Source organism: Micropterus salmoides, unplaced genomic scaffold (assembly GCF_014851395.1).
Source record: "Micropterus salmoides isolate LMB-PRFRI ecotype aquatic unplaced genomic scaffold, ASM1485139v1 Ms_hic_scaffold_8, whole genome shotgun sequence".
Classification (NCBI taxonomy): Eukaryota; Metazoa; Chordata; class Actinopteri; order Centrarchiformes; family Centrarchidae; genus Micropterus; species Micropterus salmoides.
The window spans coordinates 26,852,615-26,876,275 of NW_024044570.1; the positions used below are offsets into that span (position 1 = coordinate 26,852,615).

At 41.8% G+C, this 23,661-nt stretch overlaps 1 protein-coding gene across 3 annotated transcripts in view; it reads left to right on the top strand.

The window, feature by feature from the left end:
• Nucleotides 1–8,903: 8,903 nt before the first annotated feature.
• The window catches only part of hipk2 (homeodomain interacting protein kinase 2), a 71,752-nt gene continuing 56,994 nt past the window's right edge, over nucleotides 8,904–23,661 (top strand). For 2 of the 3 annotated variants that reach the window (XM_038706786.1, XM_038706787.1), the window contains exon 1: nucleotides 8,904–9,323. In XM_038706786.1, coding sequence (XP_038562714.1) covers nucleotides 9,305–9,323 — 19 coding nt within the window. In that variant the 5' untranslated portion in view covers nucleotides 8,904–9,304. The remainder of the gene's footprint in view (nucleotides 9,324–23,661) is intronic. The other variant, XM_038706785.1, reaches the window with a different exon arrangement.

Below are 23,661 nucleotides of genomic sequence, written 5' to 3' on the forward strand. Positions count from 1 at the left end.
TGTTGTGAGATCATCTCAGAATATGTCATCAGTTCCACTCCCAACCTTAGGACCCTGAATAGACCCTGCTTTAGTGATTAGCTATTAGAGCATTTTATAGTAGAAATCAGGAGAGGAGAGCAGACGGATTACTGGCATTGTATTTTAGAAAATATTCCTCAAGCTATCAGCTTCCTTACTATGAGGAATTACTGTGGTAAGACACTTGTGACATGCTGGACAAACCACACACTGCCCTGAGCTGTAAAGGCTTACCTCCCTTTTCTATTTTCAGAGCAACAAATACCTCTCTCACTTAGTAAAACAGGATGTGTAGTTGTGTGTAAGATTATCTGGGGCACAGTAGAATCTAGCAAGTACTGCAAGCAGGGCTATGTGCCAGCTTACTTTCTGTACATTTTAGGTGTATCAGTTACAGAAAAACTTGATTTGAAAATATTTTAAAGCTCTGTGTTTACTATTTCACTATTCAGAATTCAGCACTCGTTGAATCATAAATCACAAAAACATTATGTTGTGGGAAGATAACCCAATCATTTTTCTGCAGACTCCAGCAGGTGTCACTCTAACCTGTGATCTCCACTACAGACACACTGTACACAAGTGCAGCAGCCACCTACCAAACCTGGCTGGGGCTGTCTGGGGCTGCAAGAGGTGGGGTCAGTCAATCACTCATTCAGTCATAGCTCTGCCTTCACCATGGGAGAGTTCACCAGAGGTTCAACCCTGCCCAGCAAAGCAGTGTGAAACCCAGTCTGCCTGCCACCCTCTAGAACACACTCTGCGGAGCTCGGCCCCAGGGGGAGGAAATGTTTTCTCCACGCTGCAGAAAAACGCCCCTACCTCTGTGTTTGTGTGTGTATACTAAACAACTCTAGCTGAGCATTTAAGCCATTTCAAGATAACGATCATTAACGCTCTTTGGCAGTTTTGGCAGAGTTGGAGCATTCATCTCAAGGAAATGGAAGAGGAGAGATATTCTTTCTGTGAAAACGAGGGAAGCTTTTTGATTTCCCAGGGCATGCGCGCCTTGTGCACATCAGACAGGAAAGCCGTAGTGCATAGGCCTATAGCACTTGAGAAACCACTGACGGGCTTTTCTTCAAGTACCCAACTTTTAGTTTGTTTTGCTGAGGAAAGTTGAAAGTGTGAAAATTCTCTATTTGTCTCTGGACTTCGAACTTCCCTGAACCCTGTCATTTCTAATGTTGGGGGCACAGCTGCTTTCATACACAGTGGTTCAAATAACGTAAGCTTCATTTTCAGTGTTCTATGGCATGTAAATCTTCATTTATGGTGATAGCAGGTTACATAACTTCCACAGCAGCTGCTGCTTCACAAACAGACAGGAATTTACACGTTCTGGACACAGTTTCTCTTTCCCTCTTTATGCAATGCGTATGTGTGCCTGCGTATGAGTGAAAATGTGCCCATGTGAATATGCACACAAAAATAGTGCAAAGGGGAAAAAAACACCTCACCATTTTCAGTAGTAGCTTAAGTTGGTTCAAAAGCACTTACACTGTACACAGCTTCTTGCCAACTGAAGGAAAGCGCTACATCTTAAGTGGTTAATGTTCATCCCACAATAGAGGAGCTGAAACCTGCTATGCCTCTTTAAGGTACACCATACATGGCAGGCACTCTGCTTGCAAATATGGTTTGTTGTAGCACTAAACAGTGCTCAGGGAGAAACAAAGAGTATAGGAGGGGTTGCATTCGCTCTTTCCCTTTTTTTCAGTTGGGTGATCAATCGTGTATGGCTGGGTTACATGCTAATTCTGGCTAACGTCTGTAGAAATCTTGTTAAGACTTTTCCAAAATGTGGTCTTGTAGGTTCTGGTTAGTCCATACTGATTACACAAAGACTTAAAGCCCTAAATTCCCCTTGAAAGCTTTGCCTGACATTTGAAACCCCTGCTGGCATGCAGGTTCGATTTCATTTACATGGGCCAAAAACCAGATAACGTAAAATAGGGTTTGACAAACATATGACAAGTATGCTGTTTTTGACATTTTTTGCAATGCCAAATGCAATACCTTAAAGTTGGTGGAATTGCAAGGGAAAGATAAGAAAAGAAGGCAGAGATATCCTGACTGTTAGTTCCTCACATGAGTCAAGCTTCAAAAACACTGGATCCTACAATTTCCTCTCCCAAATCTTTCATTAGGCCTTCCCTGCCTAATGACATCATCAGGGTTATTTTCTTAGACTTTAAAAAACTCCCTCCAGAGCCACAAAAAGGTTTTCACAGGCTGAGTGGTGCTCCCCATGATGAGTAAACTGGCCTTTATGTGTAAAATCAGTGGAATGCCCCTTTAATTTTAACAGATACCACTTGTTTAAAATATACCTGACCACTCAAAACCATTTTCCACATCCGTCAGTGAACGTCAACCCTCAAGCCACTTTTTAGTCTAATAGATGTATATGCTGTGGCTGTAACATGTCTGTTAATGCTTGTATACCTCCTGTTGGTCAAACAGAGAGTAGCTGTTGATTTCCACCGTGATGCTCTTGTTACATCACTAAGTAGGACTTCAACTCATGTCCACAACATTATTCAGGTTGTGCAATTTGGACTCAGCAGAAAAACATGACCTTTTAACCACAGATCAATATGTGTAGGAAGTTTTAATGTTGCGCAATTTGTGTTTGCAGGAACAATTTGTACCAAATCATTTTCCATTTAAAATGCTTGGGGTGGTCTTTGATAGCCATGTTCTGGTATCTTGCTGGTCAAACTGGCGACCAGCTGGCCATCAAACAACTGACAAAACACTAACCATAGGCATGTCAGTAGACCATCATCACCATCATCTGGTCTGGTGAAGCTGCACTATTTTGACAAGCTAATGATACATTATATGAACAAAAGTACTGGGACACATTACTTTTATAACATCCCATTCTAAATCCATAGGCATTAATATGGAGTTGGGCCCCCCTTTGCAGCTATAACAGCTTCCACTCTTCTAGGAATGACACGAGGTCCTGGCTCTCAATCTCCGTTCTAGTTCATCCCTAAGGTGTTTGATAGGTTTGGGGTCAGGGCTCTGAGCGGGCCAGTGAAGTTCTTCCACACCAAACTGTCAAAACCATTTCTTTATGGAGCTGGCTTTATGCACGGGGGGCATTGTCATAATGAAAGAGGAAAAGGCCAAACACAAACTGTTAGAAGAACTGTTTTCAAAAATTGCATGTTGTAGCATCAAGATTTCCTTTAACCAAGACCACACCATGAAAAAACAGCAGCTACCAAAAGTATTGGGACAAGGGTGTCCCGGTACTTTTGTCTGTATAGTGCAGTTACGCTGTTTTTGTCCAGTCTACCATCAACAGTGATCAATGCCCATTAAAATCGAAAAAGAGCAGTAACCACCTTTACCTGGTCTCGGCTGGAGCTCAAGGCTGAACATTTTCACTCACCGGCAGAAAGCTCCAGAAAGATGAGGAGGGACTTGATTGACATGGACAGCCCACTGGTCTCAACATGGAATACATTTAGAAATCAATTACATCCTCAATGATGGAAGAAACAGGCCTTTGTGGTGCATTACCAGCACTTTATCAAGGAAGGAAAGAAGCGGAAGACAGAAAAAGGTGATTGTGAAAACGTTGTTGCACTTGTCAATGACATGTAAGAAGGTAAAAGCAGAGTATAAAGCAAAGAGATCATATGACAGGAACAACAGAAAAAGTTGTTTATACTTGACGTGTCAATGATGACTCTGTAATAATTATTCTGATGACTCAGCTATTATCTTGTGTAAGTGTATTAGTCATGGCGTGTACCATTTCTAACCTCTTCCTTGAAATGAAGACAGTTAAATGCTGCTTTTATCTAGTGTAGGCTAAGTCTATTTGGCCTGTGCTACAAGGCTGATTTGTCTCATGTAGATTAGTTAGGTGGTTTCCAAGGCAACCGGTCAATTATGTGTTCCAGCAGCTTTGTCTGAAGCCTGGTAGAGCTCTCACCCTTCCCCTCCACCGTGACCCAGCAGGCCTTGTCCGTCCCGTCTTCAGTAACATCGCGTCAATGATAATCCTCCCAGGAACATCCAAAAACCATCACATTCTAAGAAGTAGCAAGAACAAGCAGTGCTAAAGAGGCACAGACAGGATGTTGCAACACAAAAAGAACATTTTGAGACATGCATTGCTGAACACTCAAAAATGAAATAAAAAAGAGAGAAAAGAGAAGCTGTGCTCTAGATATTATAAGGCATGACAAATTACTTGATTGTTGAACTGCATGCATTGGTGCGTGTGAAGCATATGGGATAATCATTTACAGCTTTGGGTTGTAATTTATGCAGCTTGTTTGTTGTTAAAGAAATACCGTAGCTCAATCAAAAAGGTAGTCAATGCCAAAATCATTGTCAGAGGAATCTAAATTCTGTTTACTCTGCCGAGATGCCTGGTAAGCCACCAGTTCTCACAGGCAGCAAAAACATCACACTCGTACATACCAACAAAAACCACAAAACGTCTTTTGCACAAAAGAAAACAACTTTTCTGTTGGAGAACTGTAATTCATATAACAACTCAGACAGACATTCTTTTGTTGTCATAGATTTATTTCTTCTTTTGAAAAATATTTCCTCATAGGTGTTAATTAATGTGATGTGAAGTGGGCACCTTTAGCTGAGTTCATTATAAAGCTTAATGCTCATTGAGAGGAAATCCATCAATGCTAAAGCTGAAACATGTTCATGGCCGCTGCATCACAGCTGCTCACACAACAGTTAATAAAAATGGTTGAAAACATGACATCAATCTGTTTTTAGAGTTCTGATTTTAGGGCTCCCGTGTCTGTGACTGGATATTTTATGGCCTGCTGTAGTTACCTCGGAAAGTCATTAACTTAAAAGTGTTAATTTACATAAATTATAAATGTTTGATGTTACACATCAATGATTAGTTGGGCCACTGTACAAACCAGAATTGCAGTAGGTTGTTATTTAGGCATTTTTCCACCCTCAAACAAATCTTTCAACATCGCAATCTAGTGAGATTTTCCCATGGAAAAGTCCATTTAAAAGTCAATGACGTCGTCCATGTCAGTGAACCAAGAAATGACCCTGGTTCTAATATATGTGAGGTAATAATTGGGCCTGTGGGACTAGACAGCGGAGTACAGCAGTTAGGAGTCTGAATCAGCACAGAGGCTTTTTCAGTGCTACACAAGAGGTTAGAGGTCAATAACAACTAAGCATGTTTTCCACCAACACAGGAGGGGCAAAGGGAAAACAGAAGAAACATGTTTGGGCTCCTTGGCTTCCCTTAAAAGACATTTTCAAAGGAGCACACATTTCGCCCAAATGAACATAATAAGAGATGGGAAGATGATATTTATTTATATACAGCCACCTACGTAAATCAGTTTTGCATATAAGATACACCTGAAAAAGTACGAGGCAATAGAAGATAATGAAAGAGTGGTAGCCAACAGCATATGGAGCATAAGCGTAGGCAATTGCTGTGTAATAATAGAGCTGAAATATTTGTTTTCATGTTGCTTTTAAAGTCTCATGAAAGATCAGGCATTTCTTTTGTACCCTTGACACAACCACACTCTAACCAGACTTAACTTGTGTTTAACTCAGGCCATGTGGTAAAATGTGTGTCCTCTAACTGGGCAGGCTGCACTCTGTCCTGTGTCAACACAAACAGGAGCATCCAATACTCAACAGAACTCACAAGTGAGTAAATACACTCTGTAGTTTCTATAATTACAGGGGATTTAATTCTTATCTGCTGTGCATGTTCTCTATTTTTTGTTCTTAATAATAGTTTATAGTCTTTACTCGCACTGAAAACAAATCTTACTAGGAGGCTGTTGTTGCAGGTGACCTGGGACAATTAAAATGAAAAAAGCAGGTAATAACAAGGCACAGAGTAATTATAAATACAGTCTGTCACTGGTCTTGCTTTGATATTTACACATGCGACACACAACTATATGTCCAGCCATGTTTCATCAAATAAAGACATAAGAATAAGAATGTGTGGTGATCAATTCTTTGAGTAGATTACATGATTATTTCTATTCTAACATACTTGCCATGGGCCCTGGTGCAAAGGTTTCATATTGCTGAGTAGAATATATCCGCATGCACCACATCAACCTGTGTGTTATTGTCACTTTCTGGGATTTCTGGTCCTAGCCTGTGAGACATGATTGTACTCCATGATGAACTTGGGGGGGGGGGTGGCATTACTCCAATATAATTGTCTGGACCACGTGTCTGTCGAGTCATCATCTGTTCGTCTGCCACGCACAATGTTTTCAACACCCTAGTCCAGATTTTAATGAAACTACAGGGCATGATGATTGCTGAGTAGCTTAAGTGTGGAGCTATGGCATTGGTTTAATTACCTCTTCTGCACCTTGTTGATGAAATCTTACTGTTGTGTAACTGTAAAGACGCAATGGTTAGAACTAGGATATAGTTCTAACCATTGCTTCTTTCCGTAACGGTAATATTTCATAGTTAAAAGTTTCTTTTGTTAAGATAGAGGTAGTCCATTCGGGAGAGCAACACAAGTAGACAGAAAGATTTTCTAGAAGTCCCCAGTTTCACATGAAACATTTGTTGGGAAGTGAAAGGTGAAATTTGTACTTTTAAGTTATTTCCCAAACTGTTGGGAAATGCCTTTTGCAGAGCTACATCCTGGTTCAACTTTGGCCTAGTGTGTGATCAAAGTTGAGAGTGAACACAGTTTTGCAATACAATGAATGACTGGGTGTTCACATTTTTAATCTCTAAATTAGTTTAAGTGATATTATTATAATATACATTATTATATATAATATTATTATACAAATAATAACAGTATTAAGACGAATGGAGGTCAAATTTTAAATATACCATAGTTCTTTAAAAAAAAATGGGTTTGGATAATTGGATTTTTAGGAAACATAAGAGAAGAGAGGAAGAATATGTCTCACTGCTACATTTGGCCATTTTTATAATTGGACTGAAAGACCTCAGGGAGGCACAATCATTTATTTGCTCGCACACAATAAATCAGATGTTTCTGGTCAGATTTGCAGGAAACAGGAGAATGTTTTTTATCATTTCTCTATTTCAGGGTTTTCAAACAAGTTGATTGTCCTGAGGGGGCCCCGTAAGTGCCTTTATATCACACACACTTCTTTGTGAGAAATAATGGCACCAGCAATTAAGAAACATAAATTCACATTTTTCCTTACTGCCTAATCCCCATTTCAGCCCTGTTGGTCTGTTTATGCTTAAGCCTCAATGCAACTGCAAAAAAATGTGTGGCAATGTAAACCAAAATACAATTGAAATAACACATCTATAAAAGACTTACTATATATAAAAATACTATATAAGACAATGTCCCATACTATAAGACACTTTAGGAATAATTAGGGGCCTAAACATATGGTAAGGATACTTACTGTTATGTATTTCATGTGGCCTATTGAATGGGCTTCCACATTGTTACAATATTATTATATACATACTCAGCATACTCTCAGTATTAAGCAGTTCACCACTCTACAGTACACAGTAGGTCTCATTAGGAACATTCTGTTTTTTTGTTGAGGATGTGGCTGATGGGAGACTTGCATTACTTGATGGTTTAATGCTACACAAATAGGTCTGCATACCCTTACCTCATTTTATACCCGTCATGCAGTTACATCACCACTCCAAAGACATGCAGTGGTCAGCTCTATGGTGTGTGTGTGTGTGTGTGTGTGTGTGTGTGTGCAAGCTGCAGGCGGTGTGACATGCTGAATGACAAATTTCCAAACTCCTTGCAAAGCAGTGTGGCTTAGATCATGCACAAAGTGTGCTGAAGATAGATCATCAGGGATTGTTTTTTACACAGTGAGGTTGTTGTACTTTGTGATGAAATAATGGTTGTTTTATTCCACTTTACGTCTTTGTCCTGCATCAGTGAGATCAAAGCACTTCTAAAGACCCGTACTGCTTTCAAATCTATTTTCGGGTAAGTGTACTTTGGTGGAATATAGGGTGAAATTGCTCTACTGTAATGCGCTGCTATATTAACAACCGCCCTCATGTCTGAATCGACATGTTTAATTTAGAGGTTGCTGTGAGAGCATTATCTGGTCGCGGGTAAATGACATATTACTCACATGTGTGTGAGCCTGTGTAATCCGATTCCGCTCCAGTTCATTCTGTGCAAATCTCATGTCGTCATACTGTAGCCTACTGTAGGAGCGCTTCAGCCTCGCGCAGGCGTGACTAAACACCCGCAGAATCATCCAACCCAGATGCACTTTGCACTTTGATTATGATGATTATGATGATGACGATGATTATCATTATCATTAGTAGTTGTAGTAGTTATCAGATTAGTACTCAGATTACATTGTTCAATCACATTTCTTTTTCAGTTAGTTTGCACAAAATATAAAGAATAGGCTACTATTCAACAAAGTAGGCCTAATAGCGAAAAAAAGGAGTGGGGACAAGAAACATTTTTATTACCTTCTTAAAATAAATAAATAACTTACTTTCTAAGTAGCCATATAGACCAGTAAGGTAGTGCCATAAGTGTAACCTACAATTTTATTTTTGTCTATTTGCATTTTATTGCGTCTCCTTTAATATAATTGTTTTGTGTGTCTGTTTAATTTTATTGCGTTTTAAACGTTGTTCTACTGTATTTCTTTTCGCCTTCTGTAAAGCGCTTTGAACTGCCTCTGTGTTGTAGAAACTTGCCCAGTTGTATTAAGATTGACACTGTATTGCTCTCTTTATTCCTCCTTTTTTAAGGATTGTTGTCACAACGCCCTTATAGGCTAAATGACGATGATTGTAATGATGATGACGACGATGTGACTCCCATTCTTAGTATTTGTTTTGGAGTCCAAAGTGAAACATCTCCCCGTCGCCTCCATCGACTCGTTCGTCAGTCGACTCGCTCACTGTACACCAAACTCGCTGCGCTCTGACCACTGCAACTTTTGCAGAGACTCCTCACTCCACAGACATGTCGCACAATAGCTGAAGTAAACCTGTCATCGTGGCTCATCATTTGAGCCTCCAGAAATATACCGCAGGTGGGATTTGCATTGCACAGCCTCTCCTTTGTCGCGTCCCTCGCGTTGGACCCTACGTTTGAAAAACGCCTGGATATGAATTATGAGCATTTTCCTCACTAATGAACTGGGCCAGTAATGCAGGAGACCGCGGCGACTCTCTCATCACTGTTTCAAGATGGCAGATTTTCATTGAGTTTTGAACAGAAATCTCGCTTTATTTTTTGCCATGAATAACAGAAACCCTTGCACCGATGGCCCCTGTATACGAAGGTAAGATGGTTTTGAAAATCTACTGTTTCTTTCCTGCGCCGGGCTCAGTCAGTGAGCCTTTACTGTATCAGTTGTGATACAATTGAATTGCGGCTGATACGGTGGGAGAGATGCGTTGCACCCTCTCCTTTTCCAGTCAGATTCATTAAACATATATTTACATTATGTTTTCTAAACCTACCGCCAAGTGGGCTATCAAATCCCATGCGGTTTTGTGCATTAACGCTTTTGGTCACAGTTAAAGAATATTAGTAAAATAACGTTACTCAGATTGTGCTGCCAGTCTGAGATGTGTCCGTTAAAATAGCGCTGTTAAGGCTCCATGAATAAGGTCAAAGACAAGCGTGTGTTTAACATACAGTGGTCTACATGTGTCCACGCACCTGGACATGTTGTGTTTTGTCCTTATGTTTGTTCCTGGTAGCAATTATAGCTCTGCTTAAAGAAGGAGAGGGAATGAAAGAAGGTCGGAGACCGATCGCTCCGAGTCTAGTCTCTATCTCATTCTTCTATATCGAAATTATTTCGTATCAATCTTAAAACTGGCTGAGTTTAGATGTTGCAGTGCATCTTTGCATTGATTTCGATGTTTTATTTGTATTCCGGAAATCAAAGGCAAGCTTAAAAACAACGTATTCGCTATCGCTGCAGCATTGTGGCTGTGACTAATCCAATTGGGAGAATGCTACCCATGCATGTCTCTCTAAATTGTTTGCTGTCATACAGGTTTCTTTTTTGATCTAAGAGAGTAATTCCCACACAAACAACGTGTTTGCTGTGCAATGTCGTTGAAAGGTGGGTTATAGCCTAAATGTAAAACAATGCAAGCGGCCCATTATAATCCGTGCATGATCTGGGGTCTGTGAGTGGTCCGGCTGCAACTACACAAATAATACCAATGCATTATATTAGTATGAAAATAACTAAACAGGGACATTAGTATGATGACGATTCATGCAGTTTGTGTTAGATCTGGTTTTAATTCAGCTGTAGTAATGTATCATTCAGAAGTAGTGTACTGTAGCCTGATGTTTTTGGAAACAGACAGGATATCCTCTAACAGTATTTATAAAGGAAACAGAGGTTCACGTGCTGATCAGAATCTTATACTAATTCAGTTGTAACACAAAGCAAATGATGAGCATTGATGTTTCACATATTTATTTTTTACATCCTCATGTTTAATATCCTCTTGTCTACTCTATAGTCCCTCTGCTGGTGTTTAAGGGAACCCCTCTTTTTCTATTCAAAATTACTATTAAGAAAAAGAACTATTGAAAGTAATGCTTTTAAAGTGACATTATACAAATATCACTAGCAAAAGCAGGTTCTAATAGGAAGAGGATATATAATAGGCTATTATAGAAGATGCAGTATCACAAACTACAATAAGGTTACTACAAACTCCTTACTAAGTGCTGTTATGTCACGTATAGGAATATTGTGGTGATTTTTCATTAGGGCTTTGTTAGCTTAGAGGCATAGCCCGAGAAGACGGTGTTTCAACATGAAAAGAAAAGTTGAAATGAGACTCCTATGCAAAAGGTAATGAGTGTAAATTACATTCCCTGGCTTTTCCCTTCACCACAGAGAGGAGGAGAAGGGAAGAGAAAGAGGTGGCAGGGGGAATTAATTACCTTGCCTGTCCTCCTCAGTGTTAGAGAGGGCCGTTATGTAGAGCAGTCATGGAAATGACCAAAGTCTCCAGTGGAAAATAGGTTTGGGGGGGGTCCTTCGTGTAGACTAAGACTAGCTATTATGGTGATTACTCACCCTTGGCTACAGGGCAACTAATAACTTCAATCTATAAGATTAACTACTTCCTCTTATAGTTTAAAGTTGAGCTTGTTGAGTAAAGATACTTAGCAGTAGACTTTTGTTTTCTAAACTTGATTTCCCTTTCATAATCATTTGTTAAGAATTATTTCTTTAAATAAGCCTGACCTAGTGGTCATTGTGTTTGTGTGAATTTCTGTCCACGTTCCTGTTGGTTATGCTTTTGTCATTTGTTTGCCTTCTTGGCCCAGAGAGATGGCCATCAGGCAGGCCTGCTGGCAGGCAGGGCGCAGTCTGATCACCTTGGGAGCCTGGTCTCATAACCCAAACTGACACCTTGATGGATGTCTGATGAACGGAGCAGGTCCAGCAGTCCCCAGCTGTGGAAAAGCTAATATTCAGACACAGCCAAACCATGCTTGCCTGCCTGCCCTCTCCCCTGGCTAGATATGGGTGTTGTGGTGTGCTCATGTCTGCGTGTGCACATGTCTCTATCTGTGTATGAATCTGTATACATGTGCCATCACCCATTTGTAGGGCAGGCCTGCAAGAGGATTAGACAGCTGCAGAGTTGGGTACCAGGCAGGAAGGCAACTTCATTTGCAGATTTGCTGCTCACAGGTCAACCAGTACTATTCCAGAGAGGATTCATTCATTCCTGCCTGGAAAAATGGACTGGGGTATGACTCAGACACTGATGATGATGGCGGCGGTGACAGACAGTGCAGCATCACAGGCAGATTAATGTTTTATCCATCCACACGACCATTATGTGTTAATGTGACTTTAAATTACCTTGTGGTTTTCAGGTATGGGGAATGCTGTTGAGGGTAAGGTACTCCTCTGTGGACAGAAGGACAGAGAGAGCCAGACTTTCTCAAAAACTGCCCTCAACTTTATCTGTCTCCTTCCCTCTTACCCTCACGCTCGTTTGGAGCCACTTGATTGATATCTTCCTCACAGGCCACGACCCAGGCCCAGAGTCTAAGGTTGTAGCTTTTTAAACTTTGATTAGAATTGCAGGAAGAGCCCTTTGGGGGCCACGGCAGGGCCACACCCCGTGGCAGAGCCAAGGGAATGGAGGAGAGTCTCTCTTCCTGACTGTTATGACAAGCGGGGTGGTGTGTTTAGTTCTTCGGTAACCACAGGAGAAAGAGCAAGGCCTTGGGAGGGAGGATAGCTAAACAGTTGGTAAGAGATGGGGTCATAGTTAAATAGCTCACAGGTAAGAACAGTCATTACTCTTCAAATCCTTGTAGTTGCCATTATGAATGTTTATCTCTTGTTTTTCACTTTCACTCAGCGCCCGTTTTGATCTGTTTGTTGACCTGATGCATCACTTTATGACTTGTTTGGAAGGCAGGTTGCTCAGACGGGGTTATGAAAATGGATAAGCTGTCTCTACAAGTATCGCTTTTGCATTATTCAAAGCTTCCTATCCTGAAAAGGAAGTGAAATCCAGTGTTTGGGGATTCTTTGTGCTATTGATTTGCTGAAGCATTTAGTAGAAGAAGCTGAGGCTTTGGAGGGAGATAGAATGTGAGTTTTATGTGAGATGAGGCGTGTGTGTAGCTCTCAGTTGAAGACAAGGGAGTATGTGAGCTCTCTGATGTGCTGAAATAGTTCACAGGTGTGATCTGAAGGGTTTGGGAAACAGATGGGGTGGAGGGAGGGGAACATCAACCTGAACTGAAATGACAGGTTGGTAGAGGCCAGTCTGATGCAGGAGGCCCAGCCTTGAATTTGAGTAGAATACCTATGGCTATTTCAACAGGCTCAACTTTTCATATACTCTTTTCAGCAAATTTCTCTGGAGTAAAGCTGCCTCCAGCACTCCAGCACATCATTCTTATGGCTCTTTTTTCTTTGTGTGGAGGAAATTCAATTGAGATGCAAAGGGACTTTGCAATTCTCATTTTCTCCTCAGTCAGTAAGCCTCCTGTTTTAGTGCTCCTGCCATATGTTTTAGGCCTCTCTCGGAAACAACTCTGAAAGCCGGGCTCCGAGGTCCTTGAAGCGGGAGACCACATCAGTTGCTGACATTAGTTCGTTTTTATCGAAGTGGAAAGGGGAGGCTGGCTGGGATGGAGCCTCAACCCTGTCGACTGCTTACATAAGGCATTTCCGTGTTGGTTGTCATGCATGTGTGAAGGGCCCTTTTTTCCCCTGCACTGTTGTCACACTGTGTATGGTGTCAGCTTGTGTGGAACAGCTGCCTCTGGCTCTGACTAGCAGTATAACAACTCGAGGCTCTGTTAAGGAGGAAACTAGCGTTAAAGGCATCTTACGGTTGTTTTTTAGTTTACTTATTGTAATAAAAGTTAAAACCTTTCTTTTATATGGATTTAAATTGCTCTTATGTGATGTTATAAAATACATTACAGTACATGTGATTGCTGGAATTAAGACTTTAAACACACACATATTTGTTTACACATTTGAATCCAAAATTTATTTTGGGATTTATTCTTTAGATTGTTTGTAGCATTTTGGGGGATAGAATGTTCTTGTTCTCAGTGGGGTGCCATGTTATCTAAAAAACCGTTAACCTCCTTGTATTTAAGTGTCAGCGTGAGAGAAAAGATTAGACGAATGTGTGTCTTAAATGTAAAATTTAAAACTAAAAGTAATGTTGCAAGCGCTATACAGTGAGGATGAGAGTAGCATCAGCTATAAAGTGCTGAGAGTCTCTGCACCCTATGACACAACCATTGCTTTGAACTGCTATGAGAGCCACGGTTCAAACAAAGGTTCACATTTTACTGCTTCTCAGTGCAACACAGTGAATGAGGTCTTTTGTTATCTGTTAAGCAGTAATTACACAGGAAGCATAAAGAGAACTTTATATGCTAAAGGTGTCAAATCATTTAAAAAAATGTATATATATATATATACAGTATGTGTGTGAATAATATCGCACAGTGCAGCATGAGCATCATCTGCATTTTTTGTGCATACCATATTTTACATGCTCTCTTTGCAATCATCATCCACCACTGACTCCTCCAATACCCATCCCCACCCCCACCCACCCCACGATTCACTGCCCCACCCCCACATCTATTTCATATCTGTCCTTCCGTCCCGCTCTGTTTGTTGATAAGCCGAGAGGCCACTGGCCAGCACACATGGTGCCCATGTGACACTTTAGCAACAGCCTGATGGCCAGATTGGAAGCCCCCACATATGTGTGTCTGTGTGTGTGTGTGTGTGTCTGTGTGTGTGTGTGTGTGTGTGTGTGTGTGTCTGTGTGTCTGTGTAATTGGAGGCTGGTCTCAGAAGAGGTCTAACTACTGTAGCTTTTTTGTTCTCCGTAATCATGACCCCCGCCCAGAAGCCCTCAGACTCCCGCTTTGCGCCTCACTCTGCCCCCCTGGCTTTGTCTTAGTGCCATCACTAACCCCCCAAACCAAAGTGCCCGCTTGTTTGTGGTGCACATTGTCGCAGGTCATAATCCTATTGTTTGTGATATTGTCCCCCCCATACCACACCATTTGACATCGCACTCTCTGGAAGAGAGCTGCCGATAACGGCTGCATTTATCACTGGCTCATTGGCAACTTCACAACACATCACATTGCACATGCACACACGAAGCAAGTAAAAAAGTTGAACAAAGCCTCGAATGTGGTGCAAAGACAACAGATGATGTAAAGTACTAAAGCTGCATGGTGAGGGCAACTACCACACTCACAGACACTTAATTTAAACAAAAGATCTTTATTGTCTCTTTATATTACATGAAGCACAGTGTGAAAAATGGTTTGCAGTTTTTAATCAAGGCTCCACATAACCTCCACATTTTTCCTCCTCTTCCAAAGGAAAGACACCCGATGGGAGGGTGAGGAAAGAGAGGGAGAGGGTGTTTACAGATATTGAAATGAGCAGAGAATGACTGAATTATACAGTAATATGAGGGCACTGAGTTTGGGGTTCTTAGGGTATACATTCATTGACACAGGCACAGCTATGGGCTTTACAATGTGCGGCCAACAAATGTGGGCTGCCAGCCCCATCACCACTCCTGGCTTTGGCCCCTCCCGGTCATGGAAGGGAAGTGAAGCGATGGGTGGCTGCTGGCGGCCCCTTCACAGATGGCTGCAGGTACAGTGCTACGCCTGGCTGATAACCAAAGGACTTCAAAGATCAGACGAGCGCTCAGGCCCATTTCTGTCCAGAGCCAGGAGGCAAAAGGCACAGAGCAGCGAAAGGAGACAGCAATAGACAAGGACTGGGGTAGTCAAAAGAGTCAACAGGCATGGAAATGAGCAGCTTTAGCCCTTTCCTTTCCCCCTGCTTGCTTTTTGTGGAATATTTGCTCTCATATTCGTTATCACATGCATTCATTCTCTACTTCTCGTCTTCATAGTCAATCTCATTTAATTTTTCTTTCTTTCTCTGTGCTGTGTGAGTCTCATTATTCCTTTCCCATGAAAACAGTTGTGATGACACATCCCCATGCTAGCAAGCAATGGAAAAAAAATCACTGTTACAAATACATCCCTCCCTCTCAAGTGATGCCTTTTCTTTCTTAATTTTCAGATCAGTGATTCTCTTAGGAATCCCATATTCCCTGTAAAAAATCTGTTTCACTAAACGGTAAACTAACAAGTTACATGTCAAAAAGAGCAGGAGATTAAAGTGATAGATATCGCTCAGAGGTTTTAAGAATTATAGTCATAAAATGTAGTAAAATGGTCTCTGTATCTATTTAATATTCACATATGTAGAGAAAATTAGTTCTCTGTACCGCTGAAGGCTGAAAACCAAGCTTTTATGGGCTTTTAAGGGATAATGTGGAGAGGGAGAGATGTTAAAAAGTCATTGATTCAATTAGAAAATCCTGCTGCTCCTCTAATACCACTCCACTACTGACATGAGAAAAAGCAGTATGTTCTGACTGTAAGAAATATTTCCTCTCAACTGCATGAGCATGTAGACAGTTAGTAACATCCAGTTATATCCAGCATAAGTGAATGATTATGGTTGTTTAATGACAGTTTGAACCAACCTTTTTATTAAAAATACAATATTTGGGATCTTCAGAAAGGTTTGAAAAAATTTTTATGCCTTTGCTATTGCTGCTATTTTATTCTAACAAAGTACTTTTTCAGACATTTTATTGTAGTGGATTTGTAGAAGAAGCATGCTTAGCTTTGACAAACTGTTGTGGTCACAAAACAGAAACATTAATGACATTTATTGCTCAAAATGTTCATCATACATGCATGTGTCGCTTATTATCGCTAAGTATGCATCCATTGAACACTTAACTAAACAGAATTCAGCAAGAGCAAAAGCAGTACCTGTTTATGTTTCTGGGCCCAAGTGTGTTGCAGGATAACAAACAGGCTGCACACCTTTTAGATCCACTCCTCACTTCAAAGCCTCAGGCACATCATGGCCAGCCAGCAGCTCTGCCTGGTGCAGCCTTTTGAAATGACCCTTCCATTCAGCCTGAGAGGCAGAGAGGGAGAATGGCAGAGAGACAGGGAGTGACAGAGATTGAAACAGTAAGGCAGAAAATAAAGTAAGGGAGGCAGTGGAGCTGGGGTAGAGAGATGAATACCCTGTTATGGGGGCCCATGGGCCTCAGGGGCACTGCCTGGGGTCAGGGGCGCTTTTGTGGGGGTGGGAGGCTGGGGGTGTTGGTGGTTTGTTGAGGGGTGGTGGTGGTGGGGGTCAGTGGTCTAAGAGGGATTTTGTTGGTGGCGGTGGTGTTGGGGGTCATTGATCTAACCCTCGGCTCCTTTAACCTGTCTCCTTTTTACATCTGGGATCAGTGCCGTCCGGTGAGGCACCATCTCCTCAGTTCCCCTGACAGAGCCCAGCAGCTGCTGCCACACACAAACATGCTCCCACCCCTCCATCACTTTTAGAGAAGCTGGCCTAGAAAAAGGCCAAAAGTTGACCTTTAGCTGTGACGACCTGTTCTCTTCCCTTTACTGCTACAGAGCAGTCTAGGCCAGGCGAGCTGTTTTTACCTCATTAGGCCTCTGTGAGACAGACAGCGTGTGAGAGGAGGAGTTCTGCATTCAGTTGCATTAAACTTAAAGACATTTGGGCAAAAACATGGCAGCGTTAAGTGGCATCCATCTCAGTAACATGGAACTCATTCAGATCCTTTCAACATTTTAATAGCCTGGACAAAAAATACCTCAGCTAAGCTAACATTTCTATCTTTATTCACAGTAAAGCATCTTACAGTGCGATGAATCATTATTTACTGCCTTCCCACAGCTCATCTTTTCCATCTGTTAAAATCCCTCTCAGTTACTACTAAATGAACTGGGAGTTTAGAAATAACTCAGACCGCAGGAAAAAACCCAAACTGGCAAATTCTTACTGTAGATGGATCTTGTTTCATGTAATTTACTAAACAAAGTTTGTTGTAATGGTTATAACTGTAAAACCTACAGCTCTTATTCTCTTTTTGAAGGTTTTTGCCTTTTATGCAAGCCAATTCAAATGTGTACTTCTCATAGATCGCCCTTCAGTATGTTGGTATTGAACCAATGGTCAGAAAAGCCATTTCCTGCCTGATATTTTTGACTATTTTTGGCTATTTGTGACTGTGAGGACACTGTAAATATAATCGGCTAAAGCTGCGATTTTCACGCCAAATCAGACGCAGAGGGCTGAGTTGGCTAGCTATATTTATTACCTCAGTTCTGTGGCCAGAAAGACTCAACAGCCATGTTTACGACACACTGTCAGTTGGATTAAGGACACATATGCCTTGCTAAATTGGTATGTGAACACGTGTTATAATCTTTTAAAAGCTGTTTGATATATAGCATGGAGAGCCCCCTTACAATAGATAGACAGAGTGAGAGAAGCTACAGAAGGAGAGAGGGTTAAAAAGAAGGAGATAAAGCGAGATTAGGAAATGAAAACAATTTATTGAGCGTGCATATGGATGAGTCATCTGCAGTATGAAGGCAGGAGTGCATGTTGAGGCATTTTAGAGGGAGAAAAAGGCATCTGTAGTCTGATCTGTGGCCTTAATAGGCCCCGAGTAGGAGCTTCACACACCCCACTGAAATATCACACACTCTTGTTGCCTGGGGAGGCATGTGCACCATCCCCAGCTTGTATTTGATAGCAGAGAGCATAGGGAGGTGGAGTACACTTGGGGAGACAGGGGAGCAGAAGGTCAGCCGCATGTGGGGGTTTTAAAGAGCTCTGATTTGAGATGGATAGAAGTTGCCTGTTTCTTCCTGTTTCTGCCATCTTTGAGGCAGTAAAAAGTGGGCTTCATGCACCAGCATCAGCACTTACAATTACACACTGCCTGGCCTGTATATCACAACTTCATTCAAAAACAGTGCGCCATCCTGGTTTCAAGCTGACAGTGTGCAAGCAACCGAGAGCTGAAAGTTTGTCAGGCATTGGTTGTATTTCTACCAGCTGTGCGTAAAACAAACAAGAAAACAAAAAGAAATCAGCAAAGCATTTTCATTTAGGTGTATCTTTTCCTAAAAACACCTTCCTCTTTTCTTTTTCTTTTTTAAAACTAGACATTCCTATCAGTTTGCTGTTTGTAGAATACAGCTGTGTTTTGGAAATACAGGAAGTGTTGGCCCTGCCTGTGTGTGATGCCTGGTCAGGTTGGACTGGTTCCTCTGTTGTCGGGGTTCATTGCAGGGTTTTGAAGGGGAGGGACATCAGATTAATCCCATTGTGTGTGTGTGTGTTTTGGGGTTGTGATTTCATGCATGTTGAAACTACGTAGCTAAGATGTAAGAGCCTTGACAAACAGCTGAGGAAGTTCTCAAAACAAAGTTACACACATACACACACAGGCACATGTGGAGTCTCAGAAATGCATAGATGCATATCTGTCGGTACACGCCTACTGACACGTGCATACACACATTCTGCACACATGCAGTGAGTTGTGTGGGTGCATCCTTGGTGGCGACGAGCTTGTTGAGCAGGACAGACATTATTGCAGCTGTCTGGTGGATATTAATGCAGCAGCAGACTTTGACCCTTGAGTTCAACAACACACCCAAAACCAATTCTTAGTAGTCTGTTCCATGGGTCAGCGCAGGGTGGCAGGGTGGGGCAATGATGCCATCTCCTCAAAACACCCTCCAAAGCAGTGCTCCCTCCAACTGACATATTTCCATGTGACTGTCTCCCTCTTTGCCTCAGCTTTTACTGTTTGACTCTCTCAGTCTTTGCACAATTGAAGTCAATAGTTTACTAATCTCAGATAGTGCTCATATTCTAAAAATGTAGTAAAGAGTCGGGTCTATGAACTCACTCAGCACGGTGGATGTGATAATCATTATTATTATTATTATTAGTGGGGTTAATACATATCTGAACCCTACAAACTGAATACCTGTTGGGAATGTATAAGGTAACCCATGCATAAATAACAAGGGATTACACAAACGAAAAAATGGCGGTGGATCATTTTCGATTTTTTTTATTCCTCTGTTTTGGTTTATTTTATTTTTAAATGTTTTTGTCTGAGAATATAATTATATTTGTGTGTCCAGGAAGAGGTTAAACCCTCATTCCACTCTGGGCCTTCTGTCGAGTGAACATTAGGGTGAATAATGACTACAGCATAATGTTGATAGGTAGCAAACAGGAACCTGGCTCCTTGTGTTTGTGTTTGCAGGCATGATCCTATTTCATTTTGTGTTTGCATATGTGTGTTCTTCACTAACTCAAGTGCCATCCTTTCAAAAAAAGTTCAGGTTGCAGTATGTACGAGCAGCAAACAAGGCCGGTATTCACATTCACATTCACTCTAAAACCTCATACTTGGTCTGTAGATTATAGCACAACACAGTCGGCACGCAGCAAAATCTATACTGCACTGGCCCCTCTCAAATCAATTTGCCATTGTACAATGTTTTCTCCCACATTGTACTCATCTGTGTGTCCTCCCCCATTGTTTTCTATGTCGGGTTACTGTTTCTTGTCTGCAGTTCTCATATGTTGATCTCATTATAGTACATTGTGTCCAGCTGTCATTGTTGATCCTAATGACATTAAGAGGAAGTGTGGTGTAGTGGGGCATTTTTTTCTTGCTGTGTGTAAATGATAAGCATTGTGTGGAGTGGCTGCTTATCAGGTGTGTGTCCCTGCATGGCCCGCACAGTGTTTGCAACTGTAGTCGAAGCCACACAGCTTGATGCGTACAGTGGATCTCAGTGGCAGTGCAGTCAAGCCACGAGTTAACTGGTTATGTTGGTTTATGGTTGGGCACGTTTTTCTGCCCCCTCCTCCTCATTTTATGCTGCCCCACACAAGAGTCCTGCACAAAACAAATAGTTTCTTCTTAAATGTAAAAAGTGGAATAGTTCCACATTTAACGTTTTACTTCTGCTGAAGCAAGGGCATTTCTTTCTTTCTGTTTGTCTTTTCTTTCTTTCTGTCATTCTTTCTCGGTGGGGAGGAAGTTGGGTGCTGTGCTTTGTACACTTGCTACACTCGTGATTTGATTAATAAGAAATCCAGCTCAAGCAGAGCCACTCTGCCACCCCTTCCTCCTCCCCCTCGCGCTCCTCCTCATCTCCCGCTCCTCTCCTCCACCCCGTGCCTTGGTTCAGCGCCTGGTTAGGCTGACCTGGCAGTATAAACAAGGCAAATGTTTTTCTCACACCAGCCGTTTTATGACCACACTTGTGAATAGCAGCCTCCTTATCTACTGACAATTACCCTGGGGATCCATTTTTTTCAGCTCTACTTTCTAGATTAGAAATGTTAATATTTGAACTTTAAACACACGAGTTATCATTGCTCAGGTAGACCCTAAGAAAGATAATAACATATTCAGAGTTGTGTTTCACATCACTTGGGGTGAATGTGTGAAGCTGGATGCACGTCTTTGTATTTGCGCTCCTGTGTGCAAGTGCATCTGGACAGTTGTGCGACTTCTTGTGTGTGTCTGTTCTTGCTAATGCATCTGTGCGTGTGCATTTGAAGAAGTGCCGGCCGAACATGTTATCTCACAGTTAACACAACATGTTGTATCTTTGGCCGTTTGCTTCCAGGAAGGGGAGAGTTGAGGGAGTGTCACATTTACAGCAGGCATGTTGCTGATATACAAGTCCTGTGTATGTCTGTCTGTCAAGCAGCATTCATATTTGCTTCTTAGGCTGTCACTGTGCTCGATAGATATCTGTCCTCTTTTGTGTATTTGTAAGAGAGAGGAGAGAAATGACGAGGCAGTTCCAACTGGTCAAATACTGTGGTCAGGATGATATGAGCATAAAGGCTGATGGAGTAACAGCCTTCGTGACAGTGGCTCCACGAGCTCGACTGATGCATTATTCTATAAATAAGCAGAGATGAGAGAGCTAAAAAAGCAGACAGGATGGTCAATAGTGGCCGCGGGTGAGAGAGGGAGAGAGATATGCGGTGTCAAGCTCCAGCTCCCCCACTGAGGGCAGAACTAAGGCAGGAGGCAGGAACACAAGGCTAAGCTTCTCTGTATGGACAATATGTTCCTCTTCTGTGGTGCGTTCACTGTTGTGTTTAACCCCAAAGTCTCTGTCACTGTTCCCTCAACAGGTTTTCCACCAGTGCTTCTGTTGGCCATGATGTCTTTGTACATGTGACAAGTAAAATTAAAGATGCATATAGAGATGGCAAATTAAAAGAAAAACATACATGACTTAAGAAACAAATGCAGGTACTTCCTTACAGAGTACAAGAGCTAACTGAATGACACAAAATAGATGTAAATCATATGCAATGGCTTATGCAGTCAACCCAACTGTACACCTATGGGAGTTTTCACGGATATGTACTAAGACACATGATGTTAGTCTTTCCTTTAGTTTGGCGGTGCGGTAAGCAGTGCCCCAACACCAACATGTAAACAGCAGCGAAGGGTGAGGCGAAGGGTGAGATAATGCTTTGTCTAGACAGTCAGAAGTCATTTCATTAGCCAGTGATTGCCCCCCCCCACCCCCACAGACACACCCTCCAGTCCTGCAGACATTTGGATGTCCAGTAAAGAGACAGGGTCATCAGAGCGTCTCAGCTAGTGTCTGTAGCCATTAGGCCTCAGGTCCATATCCAGACCAGAGGACATTCACCAGACAGACCTGACTGCTGTCTCCGGATTATCTCCTAGGTGACAGCTAGGGTATATATTAAAACTTATGGGCCGGATTTTTGCCATCGCAATGCAAAAAAGGTTATAATTCTGTATTAAGCACAGAAGTTTGAGGACAGGCAAGGATGAGTTGAATGATAGGCAGGTTTTATATTAAAAGACTATTTGTAATTACAAAGGACTACTTGGCAGGTTTGGTGGTGTCTAAAGGCGTTCTCATCAATACTCTCTTGTCATGTTGTCAGCGGAGTATAAATGACGGGTTTAATAAAAGAGAGCAAACAGAAGCAGGTCACAGGCTAGAATGTGAGGGCCACTCATGGCCCTGCTCTCCACGCTCTACTCTCCTTCCCTCCCTTTCAGTCCGTCTGTCACCCTTGCATGGCATGCAGAACGGCCCTGATCCTCCCAAAAAGAAGATTAACAAACCCCTGACAGAGAAGTAATCTCTCTGAAAACATTGACTACCATTTCAACATGCAGCCTCTAAACAGTGGAAAATGCCTCTCTGGCATGCTTAATTGCTGTATGTGGGACACACAGTGTTCTTTTAGGTATGCTAAATGGAAAGCCTTGGCTACTGAAGGCATTCCAACATTGTAAATGTACAACAATGGACCTTTACAGTTTTGTGCTTGGCATAGAGTTCAGAAATTCAAATAAACTTCAAGAGGACATTTTCAAGGCAAGGTCTTTAGCACTGTGTTGCTTCTGACAACAGTATAGAGAGTTTTGTTGTTCAGATTCTGGATCATAAATAGTTTGGGTGAAGATTGATTCATGAGGACTGGAACCGCTTTCCCAATGAAGTATAATTGGTCACATTGTTGCCTGTGTATGTTGTCATGAGATAACATTCCAGCCATTTGACCTCTTACTTTTAGTTCATTTAATTACTTATCTATGCTCCACACAGGGCTCTAAACTGTGATGCTGTTTGTTTAGCTCCGAGTTTTATGGCAAAACCAGCTGTACATAATTTCCTAACAAGTCAAAGCTGAATTTCAAGAGGTTCCTATGCATTTCTAAACATTTTTGTCAGCTATATTTCAGAGGTTTTCCCAGTTTAGGGGAACATGCGTAGCCCTCAAGTTATTGCACCATGTAGGCAATGTCAAATGAACTCTTTAACTACGTGGAGTGAATGAGTGACTAAGATCAGGGCTGAGGAGGAATTCATGTGATGCTAATGCAAAGAGCAGCTAGCCTCAATCTGGCCTTGTAAAACCTCGAGCTATCCATAATCATGCTGGCAGAAATGTAATGCTGGAATTTTCCATAAGAGGAACAAGCGAGCTCTGCCTGTCCATCCATTTTTGTGTTCATCAGTCTGTGCCTGTGATTATCCTGTCAGGCTCTCAGTCACACACTGTTGACGCTGCTCTGTGACGCAACCCATCATTCAAATTATTTTTAGCGTAAAGTCCAGGCACAGGAATTGGTAATCCAAGGAGTGACATCTGGCCTTCAGGG